At 59.8% G+C, this 23,363-nt stretch overlaps 1 protein-coding gene across 1 annotated transcript; it reads left to right on the forward strand.

The window, feature by feature from the left end:
* The first annotated feature begins 5,023 nt into the window (after positions 1 to 5,023).
* LOC142048171 (maestro heat-like repeat-containing protein family member 2B) lies at positions 5,024 to 17,002 on the forward strand. The gene is made up of 20 exons (XM_075074814.1): positions 5,024 to 5,036; positions 6,434 to 6,573; positions 7,724 to 7,846; positions 8,404 to 8,569; positions 8,967 to 9,065; positions 9,619 to 9,773; positions 10,096 to 10,239; positions 10,792 to 10,884; positions 11,393 to 11,462; positions 11,574 to 11,687; positions 12,175 to 12,248; positions 12,594 to 12,713; positions 13,532 to 13,639; positions 13,835 to 13,994; positions 14,391 to 14,431; positions 14,732 to 14,873; positions 15,605 to 15,657; positions 16,098 to 16,205; positions 16,456 to 16,575; positions 16,779 to 17,002. The coding sequence occupies exons 1-20, from the start codon at positions 5,024 to 5,026 to the stop codon at positions 16,992 to 16,994; spliced, it is 2,259 nt and encodes a 752-aa protein (XP_074930915.1). The 3' UTR covers positions 16,995 to 17,002.
* The last annotated feature ends 6,361 nt before the right edge of the window (positions 17,003 to 23,363 follow it).

Consider the following 23,363-nt stretch of genomic DNA (forward strand, 5'->3'; position numbering starts at 1 on the left):
CCCCCAAAACAAGGAACACAGAATACAGAATAAAAACCCGGAGCACAGATACCAGCTTAGGGTAGAAATGATATCTTAGAAAGAGAACTGGTAGCATTTGCTAACGTGCTAAGGTGCTTACTGAGTTTCAGGTTTGAAATGATTAACTATTCCTTCATCGTACTCACACAGAAGGCAATACACCTGAGGATATTGTTCGTTTGCTCTCGCCTGAAACGGACTTTGTCTTTAGGAAACTTGTTGGAGTCTCTTGTGAATGAAACTTCTTGTCTGCATGGCTCACCAGCTGGCAACCCTTGGTCTTTCCTCTATAGCTAGTATGCAAAAACCCCAGATCTGGGGTGGAAGAACACCTGCTGTTTCCTGCCCCCTCTCCCCCAAAGGCAAGAAATAGTCAAACACTGACAATCAGACTCTTCTGGGGTGGGAGCAAATTATAAGTTTACACTACAGTGCGTATCTGTCTTTAGTCTAAAAGCAAACACATATAATAAGGAATCTCTCCATGTGCAGGAAACAGGATGTACAACTCGGCTCCCAGAACAATCAACCCCAAGAACAAACCCTACAGAAACATCTTAGAAATTACCATTGTCGGAGTTTGAACCCCATGTCCCAGCAGGGCTAAAAATGCCCGTCTACTTGGGGGCAGATCCATTAAAATCGACCTCATGACAACATTCACACTGGGGGACCCCGAATGTGGTCTTGCACATGGTTCTTAGACCGTTCAAGCGTTCAGGTCCAATGCGATTTGACCAGTCGCTACTTAACACGCACGCGCGCCGCTCTTTCTCAAAGCAACTCTAATTCTGTGGTGTCGTCATCCGTCTGCTTCTTTCTTGATCTAGACGTCACCAGAGTCAGGCTTGCTGCAGTTCCTCACCTCTGATGGCAGGTGAGGGGAGGGTTTCACAGAGGCGTCACACAGGCTGGGATGCTGGCGTGATCTGGGTAGTAATGCTATACTTTGCGTCCCAGCCTCTCAGCATCCCTGGCAGAACCATCCCACAGCGTTTCATCACGCCTGCTCCCTGCCAGGGGCTTTCTTGGCTCGGGGCAGGTCCCTCTTTCCCTGCCCTCTGGCACCCAGACCCAATTCACAGCTCGGCACTGCACGCCCTGCTCCCGGCGCCCCCAGGGCACCCGTCCTGCCGCTCGCTGCTCTAAGGATGCTCTGCCTGAAAGGACTAAAACCCTGACAATCCCTGACTCGGACCTTATTGTAAGCATCCTTGTTCGCTTGTGGTTTCCTCTCCTGCAAAGGTAGTTTTAGGCATTTGAAGAATGCAACTTAGTGCCTGATAGGATTAAAAAGATCTTGAATAAGCTCATAAATTCATTGATAACATAGACTCGGGACATCAGTGCCGAGATAAGCACTCCAGGAACTAGTTTAAATCAGCCCCTTGTGATAGTCCACGGCCAAAGGACCGGTGAGCTAATTCAATGACTATATATGGGCAAAGGAAACCCAAAGTTCAACCAGCGGACAGGTGAGGAAGACCATCGGAGACCACTGGAGGACCCCCAAAGACCACTAAAGAAGACAACTATGCACGCAGATTGAACTTTTACGTATGTTAATGAATCCTCGGGAACCCTACGACTATGTATGACTTTATAGCATGCCCTTCCCACGCTTTCTCAGGAGCGGGTGAAGAAGCCACTGGCCACCATGGCCTTAAGGGGTGGAAGCCCGGCTGCCTGTGCAAGCCCAGCCGACCCGCCAGCAGGTGAGCCGGCGCTGGATTAGCCCTTGGCGGGGGGGGATGTCCATATTCCCCATGGCCAGAAAGAAAGAGTGCGAAAGGGGCGCTGCAAGAGGGGACGGGGCACCTGAAGCCTCCAGCCCTCGTTTCCAAGCCCGACGTTAGCTCAGAGCCGGCCGGAGCCAGGCTGGAGCCAGGCCGGGAGCGCGGCGCCTGCCCTCCCCGCTGCCTTCCCTCTGCCCCGGAGGTGGGCTGCACAGGGAACGCTGCTCCAGGACAGCGGGGAGAAGGAGGTAGAGACAGCTGAACAGGGGATTTTCACATTTGTGAAGAATCAAGCAGAAACAGTTGCAAAGGGCAGCATCAATTTACAGGAATTTTCACCTGATGAAGTCAAGTAGTAGAAGTGAGAGTTACACAGAACTAGAGGGGAGCGCTGCAGTCAAACAGGGAAGCAACGCAGACAGCTCTAACCGCACACTTTCACCTGGCTGCCCGAAACAAAACAGGTTTGGGATCCCGATTGCTCACCTCACCCTGGAATAGTCCCATTCCTCGCCTGAAAGCTACTGTGCGCACGGCCGAGGACAGACACCATCCACACAAGGAGCAATCAGAGCTCGACGCTGCACTTCCACTAGTGAAGTTTCCTTGGAAAAAAATACACCGAAGAAAAAAGAGCGGCCACCTCCGACCCCCCCCCCCCCCGCCCCCGCCATTTCTCCTCCTCCGGCCCCTCGGCCTCTGCCCCCTCCGGCCCCGCCCCAGCCCGGCTGGGACTGACAGGCCGCCTCCGGCCCCGCTGATTGGCTCAGACGCGGCCAATGGCGCGGCCGTTGCCGGGCGGGCACAGGCAGCGCGGGCCTCTCCTCGCAGCGCTGCCCCCCGCCCCCCGCCGCTCGTTCCGCAGCGCGCCGGGACACTGGGCCTGCGCAGAGACGGCCCTCGGGAAGGGCCGTGGCAGCGGGCGCTGTTGTCTCAGCAGCGCGGGCGGGGTGGGCAGCTCTGCGTCCCTCGGGCCGCTCGTGGGGGCTGGGCCTGCCTGGGGAGGGGGGGCAGGGGGCAGGAGCGGCGGGGAGCTGCCCTGGGTGTGCTCTGGGTCAGCAAGTCCTTCCCCAAATGCGGGTCGGTCTGTGCTCCAGCCACAGCCCCTGGGCAGGAGGAGCTGCGTGAGGAGGCCGCTGGCATCAGCCAGGCCGGCACCTGGGAGGAGAGACGGCTCTGCCCCCGTTCCCACCGCCCGTGCTGAGCCCAGCGCCCAGGGCCTTCCTCAGGCCTCGCCTTCCCCTGAGTGTGGGGAGGAGAGACGCCCTGTCCTGGCATGGCCCAGGGCATCCTCCTGTGGCCAGAAGGAAGGACGGGGCCCGCGTCGCTCTCCCCACGGGGGCTGGCCACCGGCCTTGATGTCTGTCCCCGGGGCTCCCCAGTGCTGGCAGGCCATGCAGGGCTTCAGGGCCAAGCAAATGCTGGGGCACCGGCAGCTCCTGGGGCTCAGGGCAGCTTTGGGCATCTCCAAAGCCGAGGGGCGGCTGCCCCTTTGCTTCTGCTTCTACTCTGCTTTGCATTATTTGCTACCCGCTTCATGGCCAAAAGTGTTTCTCCTCGTGGCACATGGCCTGGGCAGAAGCCACTTTCCTGTCAGTCTGGCAGGATTTCAGGGAAAGGAGGAAGTCACAGCATGCACACAGGTATGAGGACAGTGAAAAGGAGCCCTATCAGGGCTTTTGTGCTCTTTCAGATCTGAACTCTGATGTTTGTGTGCATCCCACCACCAAAGTCAGGGTTTTCTTCCTCAAAGCTGCACCGCTTTTCACCAGCCAAAGTGCGTTGGGCTGAGCTGGCCTTCAGGATTACTCAGCTTCTTTCGTTTTAATTGTGTGCTGACACTTTCCCTTTTTGCCAGCAATTTCTCTCCTTCTCCTCTCTTCCCCCCCTCCAGTTCCATCCTCTTTCAAAGGTGTCGGTCGTGGTTCAGCCCCAGTCGGCAACTAAACACCATGCAGCTGCTCGCTCACTCCCCCCACGCCCCTGTGGGACGGGGGAGAGAATCAGAAGAGCAAAAGAAAAAAAAAAAACAAAACTTGTGGGTTGAGAGAAGATCGGTTTAATAATTAGAATAAAATAATAATGATAATAATATTGGTTATGATAACAACACTAATTGACAATATAATAAAAAGGAAAAGGGAAAAAGGGAAAAAAACAGAAAGGCAAACGACACAACCGCTCACCACCAGCCGACCAACGCTGCCCGTCCCCGAGCCGCGGTTGCTGCCTCCCTCCCCCAGCCAGCTCCTCCCAGTTAACACTCTGGGCACGACGTTACATGATATGGAATATCCCTTTGGCCAGTTTGAATCCGCTCTCTTGGCTGTGCCCTCCCGGCTTCTTGTGCACCCGGCAGAGCACGGAAAGCTAGAAGAGTCCTTGGCTTAGTATAAGCACTACGCAGCAACAACTAAACCATCGGTGTGTTACCAACATTGTTCTCTTACTAAGCCCAAAGCACGGCACTGTGCCAGCTGCAGTGAAGAAAATTAACTCTATCCCAGCTAAAACCATGGCAAAAGGTAATTATGATTTCACCTTCTGGACAGATCATCGAGTAGGTAGACACAGGATATAAGTATAGGCTGGTCTATACCTCCAGAGCTGTAGGCTGAGCTATTCTACCTTGACAGCCTAGATAGATATGGGCTATGGGTGGAGCTACTGTTTGCCAGTTATTATTTCTTCTGGGATCCTGAGGCAGTGGTGGTCCTCAGCCTGCAGCTCTGCAGCAGTTAAACCTACCACTGAAAGAGTTTTGATGGTGGATGCTGTTCTGTGTTTCATTTTCACTGAGCTGGAATTGTTTCTATGCAATTAGGTGATGGGGATCTCCTTGCACTGACCTTCTGTTTCTGGAGCGCGTCCTGACAGCCTTTGTCATCCAGAGCTTTCCCGTCTGTTCCCAGGAGGAGTGATGGCCACGGTGTGGAATGACTAATGTGAGTAACGGCCAGTTTGTCCTCCCGTTGCTCACAAGCTCCAAAACTGACATCTGCAGACCAACCTCTCTTGCAGGGCGCAGCAGCAGCCTAACCCACTCCCTTATTCTTTAGGCAGAGTCAGACAGCCCAGCCTGGGAAACTACGCTCAGATACCAGCTAGTTGTCTTGATTCGCCTGTGTCCTGTCTTAAGGGGTAACCCCCCCACACACACGGCCCCACACCCAAAAATCCAAGAGATGAGCACGTACGCAGCCTTTCATAAAGACCAGAGGACTGTATGGACATTTCTTTCTGAGCCCACAGGCTTGCCTAGGAGCATGAAGGGCTTGGGTAGGTGTGCATTTCCTACTGTGGTAGAGGTGGCAGTTCTGGTCATCCTTTCATCTGGATTTGAGCTGAGAAACCACCTAGGAAGGTCAGCTTCCCCGTGCTCATCCACAGTCCAGCAAACAGCAAAAGGATATTCCGTTTGAATACGAGTCTCCTTTGTCTTTCTGTGGCACAGTTGGGTCTGATGGGTTGGAGGTCTCCGTTCTCTGCCCTGTTTGGTCTGGGCTGGAGAATGGGAGCAACTATTCTTGGAGGAGACATAGGGCAGGGCACACACAGACACAGGCAGGGCCATCCTCTTTGGAGAAAACCGGGGCGAGAAAATGCAGAGGGCAAAGGCCAGGTCAGTCCCCTTGAGACCACATTGCCTTGGGTCATAGAATCATGGAAACATGGAATAGTTTGGGTTGGATGGACCTTTAAAGGTCATCTAGTCCAACCCCCCTGCCATGAGAAGGGACATGGCACAACTAGACAAGGTTGCTCAAAGCCCCGTCACACCTGACCGTGAATGTTTCCAGGGCTGGATCCCTGGAGGGGGGACGTGGATTGGGGACAGAGCTGGGAAGGGCTGTCTGGAGAAAGACTTTGTTAAAACTGCTTGAGGACCACAAGTGAATGCAAGTGATGGAGAGGAAATCCTGCCTTTCTGGGCCTGTGGGGGTCCCCAGGGTGCTGCTGTGTCCGGTCCTTGTCCCACGGTGTGTCCCCAGCACATGTCCCCATGTCACAGCAGCCCTCTGTGAGGTGCCGCATTCCGCAGCGGGGTCACAATGGCTGGGCTCTATATCTCCCTCCTGGGGCTGGTGCTGCCCCACTTTCTCATGGCTTTTGCCCGGAGAGAGCAGTGCGTCAGTCCAGAGATCCTGCTGCCATGGGGAGGATGAGAGTGCTCAGAGGTGAGGGGCTGGCGGGAGGTTGGGGGCTGATGCCTGCTGGAGGCAATGTCTGTCCCAGCCGGGTGCTGGGGGTTGCGTCCCCGTCACCTCTCATCGTGCTGCCAGGCACCTCCGAGAGGGCTCTGGCTCTGTCCTCTCCCTGCCCTCCGTGGGGCGTCTGGGGACTGACCAGAGACAACCTGGCCTGGCCGGCTCTTGCCGGGGCTGCCCAGCCCCAGTCCTCCTGGCCTCTCCTTGCAGAGCCCCATGTCCGTCCCCTGGCCAGCCCAGGGCCTCCAGCGTTTTGCTCTGTTCTGTCCCTGGGGAGCCCAGAATGGGCCCAGTCCCCCAAGGTGGTCTTCCCAGTGCCACAGTGAGGGGAAGGCTCCCTCCCCTAACCCCACTGACTGCCCTCTTGCCAGTACAGTCGGCACAGGCTGTTAGTGCCTGGGGAGATCCTCACCCCTCCCCGGTGCGAAGCCCTGCAACCAGCAAAACCATGTCTGTCTTTCCTTCCAGCTCTGTGCCCATGTGTGGCTTCCCAGTCCAGCCCTGAGCGTTCTGAGGACAGAGGCAGTGCAACGGGAACCGTCCCTGCGGCTGTCACCACCTTTGCGGCTGCCGGGACTTCTCTGCTAAAGCAGCTGCAAGACAATGAGGTGAGGCGGGGAGTTGAGGGCTCCCCTCCATGCCCCTGGCTTCGCCAGGTGCCGTGGCAGAGGGGGATCTCACCCAACAGCACCTCTGCCCTCCTGCAAGCACGTCGTCCCCCAGCACCGTTCCTGCCCCCTCAACCTGGACTAATGCGACCGCTTCACGCTCCTTTCCCCAGGAGCTTGCAGTGCTCTCCTGGGCAAGGCAAAGCCTCTGGCATAAATCCCAGCATCTCTCCAGCACCTTTGCCCAAGTGCCCGAGGTCCCTTCTTAGCTTTGGCTGGGGAACTGTCCCAGCTCCGGGGCTCCTGCGTGTGCGAGACTGGTGCCCAGACTGGTCTATATCACCGGAATTCACCTATTCACCAGTCAAGTCATAAGGTCTCATCACTTGCAACCTAGAACTCTTAATATTGTGCACCTATGAGCAAAAAAGAGAATGTTACCTTGCTGACGGTGAGAGGGCTCATCCTTCCTCCTCCGTCACGGTGTGGGCATCCCCTGTATCACACCGGGAAGCACAAAAGCCTCGGCAGTTCAGCGGCTGTTGGATCTCCTTCAAAAGGTTTTTGAGTAAGCCCATGTTCTATACCCTCCAGCTTGGAGGTTTGGTCTGTAGCATTTCAATAAGTTAGTGGATTCTGAGGAAACTGCCGGACAAAAGATAATGGCCGCCGCAGACAGGAATCTGCAGGTGATCAGGGCTGCATCACGGCCCTTTAGCTCTTTCCGGCCACCTGCCCTGCCTACGTGGTGCTCTCGCCTTGACCTAATGGCACTGCTCCCAGCATACATCAGCCTTAATGTGAGCTGAGGTAGCCAAAATCTGGGCAGGAGTTGAGCGAACAGCCACACTCTTCCTTGCCTGGTGCTTTCCCTCTGACCTCCGCCTTCCCCACCCTCAGGAGTGACTTCCTAGGCTCCCGCATGGCCTTTTACCCTGCCGGAGTCAATCTCCCCGCCTGGCTCTCTGCTAGTGTCAGAGGCGCTGCAGAAGATCTTGCTGTTCCCTGTGGCTGTCCCGACCGATGCCTGCAGCTCGTACCTCATGCCTGTGTCCCACAGATGATTTGGGGGGCACCAGGTCTCTCTCGTGGCTCCCTGAGAAGGAGGGCAAAGCAAGTTGCATCACTCCCCTTTGCGGTCTGTCCTCAGGGTGAGCGAGTGGAGACATACCGGGAGCTGGAGAGCGTCTTGCAGGGAGGCAACGGCTGTTTGACGAGCGGTGTTGTGAACCGCCTGATAGCAGAGGCGTCCAGTGACATGCGAGCAGCCCAGGTGAGCTTGTTCTCCTTCAAGGCCACCAAAGCAGCCTGCCTCCACCCCCGGTCTTGGGGGAAGCACAGAGTGGTGCAGAGGTGTTCCCTGGTTATTCAGACCCAGCGGAGGTGCTCAGGGAGAGGCTCTGGGGACTCGTCGTTACAGAGGATTTGGAGAGGGGATGCAGGGAGCTGTGCAGAGAAGCTGCCTCGGGGCCGTTTCTAACTGAGCGAGAGCTGGGTTCAAGCTCAAGGTTATTTCTCCTGCCTTGAGGAAGAGCCATGGGAGCCCACCAGCCGCACAGAGAGGTCCCGGTGGGGTGTGAGTCTGTGACAGTTTGTTCCTGGCATCTCCGTGGAGAGGGAGAGGGGCCAGCAGCACAGCGTTGTGCTGGGGGAGAGATGCCCTTGTCTCGCCAGGGAGCTGCTCGCCTGCTCCAGGGTACAAGAGGTGGCAGCTGCCCAGCCCTGAGGACAACTGCCCCGAGGGGTCTTCCAGAGGAGACGGGGTCATTCAGCCTGTCTGAGTGCCTCAGCCTTTTTCTCGGTAGTGTCTAACCTGTGACGCTTTTGCAGGGTGTGGCAGGTGACGTGAAGATGGCTGCTAGTGATGTCCTGGTGGCTCTGGCCCGCTCCCACTTCCACTTTGTCATGTCCGAGCTCCAGAGCCACCTGAAGGCCATGGGGAAGGTCCCTGATGAGATTGTGCTCCTCACCTTGGGCAAAATGGCCCACAGCTACGGTACGGCACCCTCAGCCTCCTGGTTTGGGTCTGTGATACGGGGAGAAGGGATCCTCGCCTTCCCTAAACGCTCTGTGTTGAACTGGGGGGCCACGGAGTTGTCGTGCCTCCTTTCTGTGTGCCAGGCCCGGCTCGCAGCTTTGCCTTACCAGCCTGATCCCAGTTCCCGAAGGGTGACAACATGCTAGAGACAAACCCGTGGGGTCTCTGCCCCACACTGTCCTCCCCATTACGCCGAAGAGCTTCCCTGCGTCCCCCTTGGGGAAGGCAGCCCTCCCCACGCCCTCTGGCACATCCTGCATGGCCCTGCAGCCCCAGCCCTGCCAGGGACAGACCCCCCAGTCTCCTGTGCCTCTCACTGACCCTCTCGGTCCCGCTGTCCCTGCCTTCTCTGCAGCCCTGCAGTGCATCCCCTTTGTGGGAATGACGCTGTTCGCCCTGCGCGCCGTGCTGAGCCGGGTGGGGAGTGGCCGGATCCTGTGCGCCGTCTGCAGTGGTGAGTGTCAGCTCCTTGGCCGGGGCCCCAGGGGTAGGGGCTGGGGTGGCCTTTGGTGCCGCCGTATGATCTCAGAGGGAACACTGTGGGTGTCAGCCCACAGCGAGGTCAGGCCTTGGTGATCCCAAACTGCTGCGAGTGTGTAGAAGGAGCAAGGGAAGGCCAGGAGTTTTCTATGGGTAGGACACAGTGGTGCTGCACGGTGGAACTCCTGGGTCCCTTCCGACGGTTTCTGTTCCCCTGCTTTCCTCTGGGATTAAAATCCCTGCTCTGAAAGGGCGTATGTGTGGGAAGGGAAGAGAAGGGGCTGCAGTGAGAAACGCTGGAGGGGAAGGGGCCTTTGGGGAGGAGAAGGTACGATGGAGAGGAGGAAACAGTGGGCTGTTTGAGTCCAGACACCTCAAGAGCACACCTTGCCCTCAGACTGAGATCTGGTCCTGGGCTGAGCCCTGCCAAACCTGCATCTGTCCTTAAAGCAGGCTTGGAGGAGAGTGCAAGGTACGGTCCTTGCAGCAGACTCTCACATGCTCCCTTCTCCTTTCTCCTGGCGCAGTTCTGGAGCAATGGTCGAAAGGAGTCAATACGTACTTTGGCAACCGGGAGCAATGCTCCTTCCCTCGCAAAGGGGCAGCGGCACGGTTCTCTGAAGCCATTTACCCGGTCTTCTGCTCTGTGGTGGAAAATTGGCTGGACTGCAGGGAGGAAGAGGTGAGAGAAGCGCTGGTTTCCACAACTGAGGCTGTGGCGGGGGATGTCCACGTCGGTGGGTCCGTCACTGCCCAGTGGGGTGCGAGCAGAGTGGGGAGGGAAGGGGGATTCGCTGTGGGGAAGCAGCCGGGTCCTGGGGCCTTTCTGCAGGGAGGGCAGCGTGGGGAAATGGCCTCTCTCCTGTGGAGTGAGCCCTTCTCCTGCAGGGCAGAAAGGAAAGGGAGACCCCTCTCTGTGGGAAGGGCCGAGTGGTGTCTAGGGGATGCTGAGCACTAGGCAGTCCTTCAGCCCTCCAAGCAGAGCCTCCGCCTTCCATCTTCAGGCCAAGCAGGCTGTCCTCGGGGCGGTGGCTGCCATGATGAGTGTCCTTCTGCGTGAGGAGCAGCACCGAGAGCATGCCTGGGAGCAGCTCCTCTGGCTCCTGCACCAATATCGGGAGGTCCGAGACACCTCCCGGGTCACCAAGGTGAGGTGCTGCGCAGGGCCTGGCGTGGCTGCTGGGGTGGGTCTATGCGAATGCCGCGAGGCGCTGAGGAGCTGTGGGGTGCCAGGGGGAGGTGGGAAGCCCTTAGAGAAGGAACAGGGAGAGCAGAGGAGGCCTGGGGCTTCCTGTGCTCTTTGGGCAAGAGAAGAGCAACCCAGAGGGGGCGAGGAGGGAGGCAAGAGTCCCTAGGGCTCATCTTCTCAGGAAGGGAGGCATCGCCACCTCCCTGGGGCTCTGCGTGCGGGAAGAGCTTTGCCCTAATGCCCAGGGCCACGTCCAGTCCCATCCAGTGAGGGGTGAGGTCTGGTGAGTGGGAAGTGCTGGGAAACTGAGTTGCCAAGACTGAGCTCTGTTCAGAGGAAAGAGACCCTCCCGATGGCACACTGAGGGGAGGACAAACAAGAAGCCCCGTGCGGGAGGGTTTGGTGTTTTCCCTGGGAGCTGGTGTTAGGGACTGCCCTTATCACAGATGTGCTGGGTTTCTCCTTTCCCAAGGTGCCTTTAGCCTCCTCTTCCTCCCCCATTCTCTTGTAGAGCCTCAGCTATGTCCTGGAGACGCTGGAGGGAGTTCAGACCCCAGTCCCACGGGGCACGGCTCTTGCCATCAGCACTGCTGCGCACCGCCAGGTAAGGGGAGCCTGCGCCCTGCCGCTGGCCTGGGGCCTGCACACCTGATTGCCATGGAGGGGAAAGACCTGCCAGCTGGCAGGCAAGGAAGGGCAGGGCAGGGCAGGGCAGGGCAGGGCGTCCCTCCGCAAGGACCTTCCTGCAGGCCAGGAGCACGCCAGGATTTGTGGTGCAGGCGCCACGTTAAGGCTGCAGGAGGCCTAACCCTGGCTCTTTAGAATGGGCCTGAGGGACAGCCCAGCTCCCACAGCAATTTCCCTCTCGGCCAAGTTGCAGGAGGACTCTGGAGTGACGACACCTTTTCACGCTGCTCAGCCTCAGCTCCTGGGCAGCCTGGGCGGCTGCAACTTCTGTGCATGCCCAGGGGGGCCACTGTGGAGTGGGCTGGGTTTCAGCTGTGGGTCCCGTGCCCAGAGTGCCCAGGGAGAGGGAAGCTGAGAGCACAATTTGTTTTCAGCCCCTTTCAACACTGATGTGACTTTCTCTAAAACGGACCTTGTTCCCACAGCTCTCTGATGTGACCAAAGAGCCGGGCCCGGCCCATAAGGCAGTGCTGTCCCGCTGTGTCGTGCTGCAGGGTAAGAAGAGGAGATTGGGCGATGCCCCGCCGTGCTGTGGCAGCTCTCTCCCTGTCCTTGGCGGTCAGGGGAAGCTGCCTGCTAATGCAGAATGCGATTTCTTCCCTGCAGCACAAATGTACGCCGAGGAGACTGTCGCGTTTCTACGCTCCCAGCTGAGCGGTGGGAGTGAGGCCGGTCGCGTGGCAGCCGTGGGCCTGCTGGCAGTGCTGGTCCGCTCTGACGGTCAGTGCCATGGAGCAGGGACACAAGGCAGGGGCTGGGGCTGCTGGGCTGGGAGCAGGAATGGCCTGAAATTGGTGCTCCTGCACCCAAAAGGAGCTGCAAGGAGCAGGTCCCCCAGCCGAGCTGATGCCCCGTGACAGGGCTCGAGCTCTGCCCCGGCAGTTAGGAATGGTGGCACACCAGGGGCGGTGCTCCAAGCTCGGTAACACGGGCAGGCTGGTGGGATGGTGGGTGGGCTGGTGTGCAGAGGAGCTGCTTGTACCCACGACGTTTCTCTCATCCTCTGTGTTGCCATATTACCCTAGTTTTCAGTCCCTATAAAATAGCTGCGCCTCTAGAAACAGAGTTGCTCTGGCTACACCGCTGCCTCCTGTGAAGTCAGAGTCAGGCCCCGTTTTCTGTCCCCTTGGTGTGCTTGGAAGCTTCGAGGGATCCCTTCTGCCATCAGGGCTGTGCCTCAACGCCCCCCTCTCCACATCTCTTCCAGCACCTGCGACGAGAGAGAAGCTGCCCCAGGTGGTGGAGGCTGTGGGGTCAGTGTGCGATGACCCCAGTGCCCAGGTGAGCTGGTGCGGGTAGGGGTGGTGCCATCAGGGGAGGCAGAGAAACCCTTACCCTTGGGGCAGAGCTGGGGTGCCTGGGGAAGCGCCAGCACGTTGCCCAGGAGGTGGGTGATGGCTCCTCCCTGGGAAGAGCTGACAGAGTGGAGTGGGGAGGTCGTTGTGCTCTGTGGGGCAAACGCCCGTGCAGCCTCGTGCTAAAGCCCAGCCCTGACGGCAGGAGCAAAAGCTCCTGCCATGCGCTCGTCATGCCTCTGCGAGCCACTTCAAAGGCTGCCCCCAAGCAAAGGTGGCTTCCCTTTGGGGTTTGAACAGGAAGGTCGTAACCACCCTCTCCCCTGGGCAGGTGCGGAGGGCAGTTCTGGAGTTCATCAGGGAGCTGCTCAGCTCTGTCTGCCAGAGCTGCTGGGCATGGGATGTGGTGGGGCACATCTTCACGGAGTTCAGCCGGACCTCGGGCAGACTGGTAAGTGCAGAGCAGGACACCCAGGCCTTTGACCGGTGCATGGGCTGTGCTGAGAGCTCCTGCAGGCGTCCTTGGCCACGGAGGGCTCACGCTGCAGGGCCATCACTGCCGGCACTGCCATCAGAGCGGCCTCCAAATGGCCGTTCCTCGTGGGTGTCTGTGCTGATGTTGGTGGAGATGTCACCGGATGACGTGGGTTTGCACCCGGGCGTGCCACCTGGGACTGCGGGGCTGCCTGCACACCCCACGGGCTGAGCTGTGCCCACAGGGGCCTTCCGCAAAGCCGCCTTGCAAAGGGAAGGGCTTGCAGGGACAGGACATCCGCCGTCCTTAAATGCTCATGGACCATCACCCAAAGGCAGCCAGTGCAGACGGGTGGGCCTGGCTAGAAGAGCTTTCTGTGGTGTTGTCGAGCTCTGGCCCTCCAAAGCACACCCTGTCCATCTGAGAGCAGTCTGGGGGCCCACACCGCTTCTGGCAAGGGGACAGGCCATTTGGCCGTCCCTTCAGTGAGCATTTTCATGATGAAAGCTGGGGAGGGCCGAGCTTCCTGCTGACTTGCCAAGGATCTGCCCTCTGGCCAGAGCATCCCCTAGCCGAGAGATCCGTGTGCATCGCTTTGCTCTGAGGCTCAGAGAGGCTCTGGTTTGGGAGCAGGGATAAGGAAAGGGCTTCCGATGCTCCTCCCCATCCATTGGGCTGGACGTGCTGCAGCCAGGGCTGCCAGGAGGCTGGCGCAGGAGCCCTAGTGAGTCGTGCCTGAGCCTTGTCGGTCAGGGCCTGAGCGTAATGGGGGTTTTGCCAACTCGGTCTTGCAGGTGGCAGGAGGCCTTTTTCCCTGGGAAACCCAGGAGGATGGAGCTCTTCGAGCCCTGTGCATGGACATCCTGGGCTCGCTGGATGTCTCTCTGAGAGGGATGACACGAGTAAGCCGCCCTGTGCGCTGCTGCTGTGGCTACTTCTTGCCTTCAGGACATTTTCCCTCGTGCTCTCTCATGCCCTGAGCCTCTCCCCTCATGCGTGCTGAAGTGCACAAGGCTCGGGGAAATGCAGACCATCCTTTTTGTCCTGGAGCTGAGTGGAAATGCCAGTGTGGTGAATTGCCCCATTCTTCTCTGCAGCTCCTGTGGCCGAGGCTGCTGCAGTATGTCGTGCCAGCCCAGTACAGTGGCATGCTGGTCCCGCTCTCCCACTGCCTCCAAGCCCTAGTTGAGAGACGGGAGAGAGCAGGGTGCAAGGAAGAAGAGGAGGAGACAGATGCCACAGAGTCCCAGGAGCAAGGTAGGAGCCCCAGTGAGTGCTGCTGGGTTTGGCAGGGGGTTGGGCCAGTCCATGTCTCCCTGTGCCCCACCAGCCCTGAGCAGGAGCCCAGGAAACCAAAGGGCAGAGCCAGGCTCTGCTGCTGGGCGTGGGGGGCTCTGCCCTACATTGCCCCTTGCCCAGCACAGAGACTTGTCTCTCCTGCTCGCAGCACTCTCCTGGTGAGCCGGGGCTCGTTCCTGGCCATGCTGGAGCTGCCTTCGTCTCATGCTGGGCTGTCCTGGGGATAACCCTCAGGCCAGCGCTGTGGCAGCGCTGCTGCTCTCAGCCCTCAGCCCTGTGTGGGTCATAGGAGGTACAAGGGGCAGGGCACTGTGGGGGCTCATCAGCTCACCCAGCCTTTCTTCCTTCCCGCAGCCCAGCTGCCGGCTCCCCAGGCCCTCTTGGCTCGACTGCTGGTGAGTAGCAGGGCCCTGGAGAAAGAGCTTTTCTGGACAGGGGTGGTGGGAGAACCTGGGACAGAGATGCTCTTAATCCAGTGCTGGGAGCCCCCAAGGAGGCGGCAGCGTGCCCGCGCCTGCCCGAGCCCATCAGGGATCCCGCTCCTTCCTCGGGACTGGCAGCGCCCCGGGTGAAGCCATTGGCCGCCCGCTGCTGGCCGATCAGCGCCGAGCTCCCGAGCTCCCTCCTCCCCTCCTTCCCGGGAGAAGCTGTGGCTCTGGCAGCAGGAGCGACTCTTCTCTCCTGTCCTCGCCTAGGTGGTGGCCGCAGCTCCTTACAGGAGTGGCGAACGCGCAGTCGCTGCCTTGCGGCTGCTGCAGGCCCTCCACGGCAGGATCCACCGAGCCTTGGGGGCGGTGTGGGCAACCGAGGTCCCCCTCCTGCTGCAGTACCTGGAAGGTAAAGTGTGGGTGAGGAGGAAGAGGCTGGCGGGGAGGGAGAGGGGGGCAGGAAAATGCAGCTTGCCAGTGTGACGGAGGAGAGTTGTCCCCAGTTCCCCTGCACTTGCTCTGCTGCCTTTCTGCTTCCAGGGAGCCAGCACTGAGGCTGGGGGCATCTGTTCCCCCGGTGTCAACCGGGCCCAGGGGATGGACGGGGCCACTGATGTCCCCTTGGACAGCAGGTCTTGGTGGCACCCCCATGTCCTGCCTGACTTGGTGTTTGGGAGAGGGGCAGGACTGGCGCTCCTGGAGGGGTTCCAGCCTCTGGCTTTGGAGGACCAAGTCCCCAGGCCAGGCCAGGTTTGCAGCAGCTGTCCTTGGCACTAGCCTGGGAGCAGGGCTGAAACGGGCAGGAAGCGGTGGGTGATGAAGAAGGAAATGTGTGTGGCTGGTGCGTGCTGCGACTCAGTGGTCAGAGTTGTTCTGGGAGCTGCAGTCAAGCAGTGGGGATCAGCTGTGGTCAGTGCGTCCTTCCCCAGCTTGAATCGGTGGCTCTGACAAACGACTTTGACAAAGGCCCCTGGGAGACCCCGCCTGTATCTTTGGCCTCACAATGTAGGTGCTTGTAGGCCCTTTGTAGCCTGATGGCCTGGGACTTCTGGGAGGTCTGGCCGCAGAGGAGACCAGCGGGCTTGTCATTGGTGTGAGCTTAAGCAGCAGCAAGAGCTTTTGCTTCTTCTTGCTTTCTAGGAAGAACTGAGAGCTCCCTGGACTCTGCAGAGTGGGAGCACCGTGTGCTTAAGGTACAGCATCCTTGGCGCGGTGTCACAAGTAGAGGGGGAGAAGAGGGAGCAGGCAAAGTTGTGCGAGGAAGCTCAGGGCTGCCTGTGTGGGCAGCAGGAGGTGGGGACACCTCCTGAGCACCCTGCGCCTCCCCCCGCAGTAGGTGCCTGCCCGCTCAGAGGAGCTGCTGTCTGCACATGTGCCACGGCTGATGGCTAATGCCCTCTAACGCTGTGGCACGTGCCTTAGCACTGCCTCCTCCCCGATGTCCGCCGTGCCGGGGGGTCTCCCCTGAGGTGGTAGGAGAAGAGGGAGGCTGGTGACAAGAGGGCTGGGTGGGGTGGGGGAAGAAGCTGCTGTTTGCAGCAGCTCTCCCCCAGCAGCATCCCGGGATACGCGCCGTGGAAAGTGCCCTGGCCAAGGTCAGGGGAAGACTCGCTTCCTCTCCTGTTCACCCCAGTTCCTGCGAGCCTCACTGGAGCCCATCGAGGACAAGGCGTGGACCGTGGGCCTGAGCCAGGAGCTGAGCCAGCAGCTGGGCAGCTCTGCCCCCAGCTCCTGGGAGAAGGTGTGTCTCCTGCCCCGCGCTGGGGCTGGGCTGGCGCCGGTGCTCTGCCCACACAGGCGGTTTTTTCACTGCTCCCCCTTCACTTGCCCCCAGAAGGCACTTCCCCCCAGGTTGCCCCAGTGTCTGGCTACAGCCTGGCACCGCGGCTGGCCTTGCCCGCTCCCAGGGGTCGTCGGGTCCGTCTGGGGCCAGCCCTCTCCTGACAGGCCACGCCATGACCGCATCTTAGGCTCGGCCTCTTCTCTTTCAGCCATTCCTGCACAAGGCTCTTGGGACGGCGCTGGCAGGTTGTCAGGACCTCAGACACGTCCAAAGGCAGGTGCTGAGGTTCCTCCAGGAGACAAACCCTGTGGAGTTGTCTGAGGTCCAGGTGAGCTGATGCTCATGTCCTCCTGAGCATGCCCTGCCTGTTCTTGGGGGAGAGGGAGGGCTGCTGCTGGCCCTGCTCCAGATTTCCGTGATTTCCCTGTTGCTGCCATTTCCCCCTCGCTGCAGCGTCCTGCCTGGCCGTTGTCACTGGCCATGGCTGAGTGCCTGGGCAGGAGCTGACTCCCTGTTTCTCTGTGACTGCAGGGAATGATATCTGTTGTGGCCCATGCTGCCGAGAACCACTTCCACCTGGTTTTGGACACGGTGACCATGTTCTCTGCTGCTCTCACCAGGGACTGGTTCTATCAGACTTCCATGGGCTGGAAGGTAAAGGATCCAGGATTTTGTTTGCCTTTCCTTTTTTTGGCCTTCTTTCCACTTCTACGGCTGCAGCAGGCAAACTGCGGCAGGTGCCTTTAGATTAGCCCTCTTGTAGGTACCCGAGGTACCCGAGACCTGTGTTTCAGAGGGGCCGTCCTGGCATTGCGGCCCCTGAGGTGTCTTTGGAAAGGATGGGGTTTGGCACCTGGTGGATCAGAGCCACCCAGCTGGGGCAGCTGCAGCGGTTGCTTGCTTGCAGCCACGTTGCCCCGACTGAAGTTCAGCAGGAGCTGGTGACAAGATGGGGTGCGCGCGGTGTGACACTGTGCCTCTTCCTCAAAGCCGGGGGCTGGGAGCAGGAGCCTGGCGAGGTCTCGCTTGCTCTGATCCCCACCTCAGGGCTGTGGGGAAGCCTTTCTGGGCAGGGCAGGGCAGGGCAGGGCAGGGCAGGGCAGGGCAGGGCAGGGCCGGACAGGGCCCTGCAGAGAGCGCGGTGTAGCCTGGCCTGGGAAGGCAAAGAGGCTGGGCTCATCTGTACCGCTGACCTGCACAGGCTGGGTGTCTCTGAGCAGGACCGTGACAGGCTATGTCAGATACCTTTCCACAGAAAGGTTCCAGACAGTTCCCGGACCTCTCAAATCAGTGGTGAAACAGCCAGCAGTGTGTGGGATGCTGGCTGCACTTCCTGCCCATCGCCACGCAAGAAGCCAAGCTGCGGGACGGAAACAGCTCCCGGCCCTGGAGCTCGCAGCTCAGTGAGCAGCTCGGGGAGCTGCTGGGAGGTGCCCAGGGAAACAAAGAGCTGGTGAAGGTGTGGGGCAGGCCCTGCTGCAGGAGCCGCAGGAGTCCTGGGGCTAATGTCTCAGGTCATCTCTGTCAACACAGGTACGGCAGCAGCACACTATGGAGCGAGCTCAGGCCACTTGCGCTGTTCTCATGCGCACCTACAGCGGCATCGCATGGCATGCCCCCAAGGAGCAGCTGCTCAGCCGCGTGGATAAAGGAATCATGGGCAACATCCTGCGGCTCTCCACAGCCAAACAGAGGGTAGGAGTGCGGGGCACACAGGGCAGGGATGTGTGGGAGCCCCAGCTCCAGCCCCTTGGGCCTGGGGTGTACCGAGACGGACAGTCTCTTTCTAAAGATCTCCCAAGGAAGGGTTTGTCCTCAACGTCCACATCCAACCTCGCCATGGGTTTCCCCTGCCCATGCTCTTCTTCCACCTCCCAGCTCTGGAAAGAGTTCAAGGGGTGCTTTGCTCTCTTTGGCCTCAGGCATCGCAGCTCAAGCTCGCCCTGGTGCAGAGCATCACCGAGGTCAGCTGTGCCATCCAGGCTGTGGGCGACTGCGGCAGCTTTGAGCTCTCCTTAAAGCAGGAGGCGACGCGGACCCTGCTGGTGAGTGCCCATAGCTGGGGCAGTTGCACGGGGCAGTTTTGGGCTGCGCCATCGGACTGGTTTCCCCAGAGGCACGATGGTCTCTCGGCTTCATGCCAGCTCCTGGAGCTGTGTCCCGAGCTGGTGGGGCCCTTGAGTGCTGGTGCTGGGTGGCTGTGGCTGGAGAGCAGGGTCCCTCCTGCGGTGCCTTTGGGGGTCCGTGGGGCAGTGTCTGCCCAGGCCTGGTGGCAGAGCCTGTCCCCAGGGGAGGTGGGAGGGCTGTCCCACGTCCCTGCCCTCTGCCAACTCTGTGCTTGTGTTCCTGGGACTTGCAGGACTGGATAAAGCGGGAGCCCTGCGACTCCCTGGTGTATGGAGTGTTTCAGGCCCTGGAGGAGTTGAGGTGAGGCCTGTTCCCAGGCTCTGGGGACTCCCAGTGTGCCCCATCCCAGCTGGCTGGGGCAGCCCCAGTGGCCTTGAGCATGGGGCCGGCAGCTGCGGGGGCTGTGGAGTGGGAGGGTGTTCAGCATTCAGGTGTCTCCCAAAGGAAGGGAGCCCCAGGGGTTCCTTCACCAGGGGCGGGGGTTTGCCGGCTGCCTGGGAGGAGGCAGGAGTTGCTGGAGCTGAAGGCAGTGCTCGCTGCCATGGGCTGGGGCTGTTGGGTATGGGGCCCTTGATTAGGAAGAACCCAGTTGTGGTTTAAGCCTCTCTGGAGAGGGCTAATAAATCCCCTGTCTGTCTTCTCTTCCATTTTCCTCCGTCCAGCAAGCTGCGGCCACCTCTGAGTAGGGAGGAAAGTCGCAAGCTGCTGTCAGTGTGCTGCCAGAGCGTCTTGTCCTGTCCTTCCAAGGCGCGGATGAACAGGGGAAGGAAGACAGTGAGGGCAGCTGTGAACATGCAGGTACCCACCGGCCAGTGCCTGCCCACCTCTGGCCCAGGCTCCCTCCACAGTGCGCCCTGGCAGCCCCCAGGATGCAGAACCTCAGCTCTGCTCTGCTGCTTTCAGCTTCTGCACAGGAGAGGCTTGGAAGATCTGGGCCATCTCATGGGAACCCTTCTGGAGGCAGAGGAGACCTCTGCCTGCTTTGACGACATGGTCCACGTGAGTAGCCATGGGGCAACAGGGAAAGTGTTGTGGGGCAGAGAATCGAGGCCTTAGAGGGTGATAGGAGGTGGATACCTTTCCTACGGGAAAGTGGGGCTTTGGCTCCTCGCTCTGAGGCTGTGTGTCTGCTGGGGCCAGGGTCTGAGCTGGGGGACAGCCTCAGGACCGGCAGAGAAGTGGGCCCTGCCGGAGGGAACGCCAAGAGCCAGCCCAGAGGTGGGTGAGAGCAGCCTGGGGGAAGGCTGGAGCTGGGAGACGCTGGCAAGGAAGCAACACCTGGCTCAGGGCGGAGGCGGCTGGAGAGAGCGAGGTGGTGGAGGCTGCAGTGGCAGTGCTTGGTGGGGCCAGGGGCCACGCCGGGAAGGGGCCAGAGAAGGAGGGAGAGGGGGAGGGATCTCAGGGAGAGGAAGATGCCTGTTGTGAGAGAGATGCACCCTGCCTCAGGTCCTGAAGGGCTGGCTCACCTCGGCCAAAGAATGGGAGCGGGAGAGAGCCCTGCACGTTTGCGCCCACGTGCTGGGAGCTTGCAAGGAGCGATTTGAGCTCATGGTGAGTAGGGACCGCTCTGCGTGCCCTGGTGCCCCCTTCCCACGGTGATTCCTGGCCCCGGAAGGGAGCCCTGCCCAAGCAGATACTGGTTTTTGGGGCTCCTGGGATTATGGGACAGCCCTTCTGCCTGGCCCTCTGCCTGGTCACTAGCGGCTCAGGGAGCAGGATGGGCGGTAGAGGCGAGCAGATGCTGGGGCTCCCTGCGACCCTTTTCCTGCTGATCTCCCCTGCAGGCAGGACGTCCTTGCAAGCAGTTGGGCTCCCTGGTGGGACTGCTGGGGACTCTGACCAGCGACTGCCTGGCCACGTCCCACCAGAGGGCATGGCTCTGCCTTGGCTACCTTCTCCAAATGCAAGGTGAGGAGAGCAGGCGATTCCCAGCCTTGCTCAGCCTGATCCTCCCTCCCTTCCTAGCCTGGTGCCACCAGGGTCCCGTGGGGCCAGGCCCCACCGCTGGGAGGGAAGGGGGAGGCAACATGCTCGGCTGGTTTTGTGCCCCCACCCTGTTAGCCCTCTGCCTCCCCGGCCATCTCAGGAAGGACCCCTGGGAGAGGGTTGCTGAGTCCCACCTCCCCCAGGCATGCGTGAGGGTGGGTGCTCAGGGCCATCCCCCGCTGCTGCCTGAGAGCGGGTCGTTGTCACCAATGCTGGGGACTGTCCCCCTCCACGTCTGTCCACATTCCAGGAGAGACAAGAGGGTGGTCAGACAACTCCCTCGGATGAGATCCCTGACATTTCAGAGGGTGCCTTTGCCCTCGCTCCCTGCCCTGAGCCTGGACGGACAGGCAGCTAGCCAGGAAGTCTCCAGACTCATCCCTGACAGGGAGGAGATCTCTTGCCGAGCGCAAGAGAGGGAATCAATTTGCTGCCCAGAGCACACTGGGCAGGGAGGAGGGATCTGAGCTGCAGGCCTCGAGCTCCAAAGGACTGTGTTTGCATCCTTTCCTCTTCAGGCAGCAGGGTCTGCCTGTGCTGAGGAAGACACGGGGAGGTTTCCTGCCTCCCAGAGATGACGGTGGCCTGTGTGGCAATAGGGAATGCAGCTGCTGGGAGCAGAGGCTGCTGAAACCGTGAAGCCTCAGCAAAGAGTTCAAGGAGAAAGAGGCTTTTTCCAGCCCGGGATTTGTCAGGCATTCTTCTGGTTTGGGAAATCCTGCGGCACGGAGTTGAGGAGGGCCCCGGCTTTCCCTGTGGCCTTCACTGCCACCACTTGGGTTCTCCTTTATTGGTACCTGGGGCCAGAGGTTGGGCTTCTGTAGACGTGACTCCTCTTTTCTCCTGCTGTTTGTTCCAGCCAAGACCATGAAGGTGGTGCCTGAGGCAGATGAGATCAGGCGCCTTTGCGAGGAGCTGAACAGCCCAGACACCAACACTCTGGTGCAGGCCTCTACCAAAATAGCAAAGGTAACAAAACAGCAGGGTGGGGGCCCAGCTCCTGGGCTCCTGCACATATCCCTGCTCCCCTCCAGAGTCTCTTGCTGTTGCCAGAGTGAGCTGTCCAGGACGGCTTTGAGACAAGACTCTCCTTTAGGCCTGCTGGAGCAGATGCCACGATGTGTGTGTTTGTGCGCACGTGTGTGTCTGTGTGTGTGAGTGCTCGTGTCAGAACACAAATTTGGTATATGAGCAAACAACGTGGGGGGAAGACGCTTCCAAGTCGGTTAGCCACATCAGGTGTAAACGGCGCTGTATGGGCAGCAGGAGAGTCAAGTGATTGCCCCCTCCACGACTGCCGAAACTAACAGTCCCATCAAGTTTCCTCTCCTCTCCGCATTGCTGGAGCAGAGCTGTGACACAGTCTCTCCCATTCCCGACTTCTCTCCAGGCTGTTTGCAGATGCATCCCCCCAGCACAGGCTACAGACTTTCTGACTGCTGTCCTGGACAGCTTGCTGCATGTCCCACCCACATGTGCAAGAGAAGTGTGGGAGTGGGTGTTCGTCTTCCTGGTGGAATGCAGAATGGAAATACTCCAGGAGGTAAAGGAGACCTTTTTTTCCCACTTGACTTTGTCTCTTCTCCTGTCGGCTGTCGCACTACACCCTGTGCAGTTGGCATGGGCTGAAGAAACACCCCCGTGTCTATGGCGAACCGAGGGGCTACCGATGGTCTAAGTCGCACATTAGCACCTGCTGCTGGCGTCTGCTCCGTGACAAGGATACGGGCACTTCTTGTCCAAAGTCTCCCGTTGGCCCAGGTCCTTCCCATGTGTGAGGCACTGGGGGGCAGCAACCTTGCCGTTCCTCCCGTTCCTCCAGGGTCACTGTCAGTCCTGCCAGCCCTGGGATCCACTCCACCCTGCTGTTTCTCCACTGGACCCCAATTCCCTCGACTCCGAGCTTTGCTGGGCACGCTAGGTTTTCCACAGGTTGGGCACTTGTCATTCCTCGCACTGCTTTCCCCGACTGCGGTGTTCCCCAGCCCGCCAGGTGCCCTTCCTTTAGCCACCAGTTGCTGCCCGTCAGTGGCCTGGGAGCCGCTGGCCTCGGGCTGTGCCTGCCCTTTCAAGGCTCCCGCTCTCCTCCTCCGCTCCTGCTCCGCTGCGCTCCGCTTGGGCTCTAGGGTCACCAGCAGCTCGCTCAGCCCAGGCTAACTCAGTGGGTCAGTCACAGTGACAGCCACGATGGGAGGCAGCCCACAGGAGCGCGCCCAGCTGAGCTAAAGCTCACCCAGCTGTTAGGCGGCTGCTGTTACGGCCAGGGCAGGGCGTCCCTGTGCCGTCCCTGTGGAGCCCGTGGCCGCTTCGGGCAGCGGGAGTGCCGCATCCACGGTCTGCAGGGTCACCCCTTGCTGCTTCCCCAGGCGCAGAGCAGGTTGTGTCTGCACCACGGGCCTGGCTGCCTCCTTGTCCTTATCATGGCCACGGCTTCTAGCTGTGAAAGGCTCAAACAAACACCCCTTCCTTCGGGGGAAGGTCCTCTGTGTGCAGAAGGGTTTGGCTCTTTGGGAGAAGAGGGTGGAGTCAAGGAAAGGTGTCCTGGAGAACTGGGTCCCTCTGGAAGGAGCCATGTAGCCTGGCGGAGGTCGTGCAAGGCATCTTCAGGGTCTCAAAGAGCGTGTTTGGTCTTGCTCTTGCGTCGCTACAGGCACGTGGGGAGGGTTATTCGAGTATTGGGTGTGAAACGCGTCCGTCTCCTGTGTGCGCACAGGCCACGCAGCTGCTCGTATGGCTGGGCCCAAGCACATGCAGTGACTGGGGCTGTGCGTGTGAGCGCGTGCGTGAGTGCACGTGCGTGTGCACAATTGCCAAGAGCATCCTCAGCTCCTGACGTGGGCCAGGGTCAGGCAGGGTGGAAGGGGTGACGTTTTGAGCTAGATCTGGGCTCTGTCAAGGGAGCAGGCATTGCTCAGTTGCTGAGTGACTGTGTCTGCCCCCACAGGATGGGGTAAAGGATGCACCGAGCTCTTCTTTCCCTCTTCTTTCATGCAGGTGCCAAAA

This window comes from Phalacrocorax aristotelis, chromosome 25, assembly GCF_949628215.1.
Source record: "Phalacrocorax aristotelis chromosome 25, bGulAri2.1, whole genome shotgun sequence".
Taxonomy (NCBI): Eukaryota; Metazoa; Chordata; class Aves; order Suliformes; family Phalacrocoracidae; genus Phalacrocorax; species Phalacrocorax aristotelis.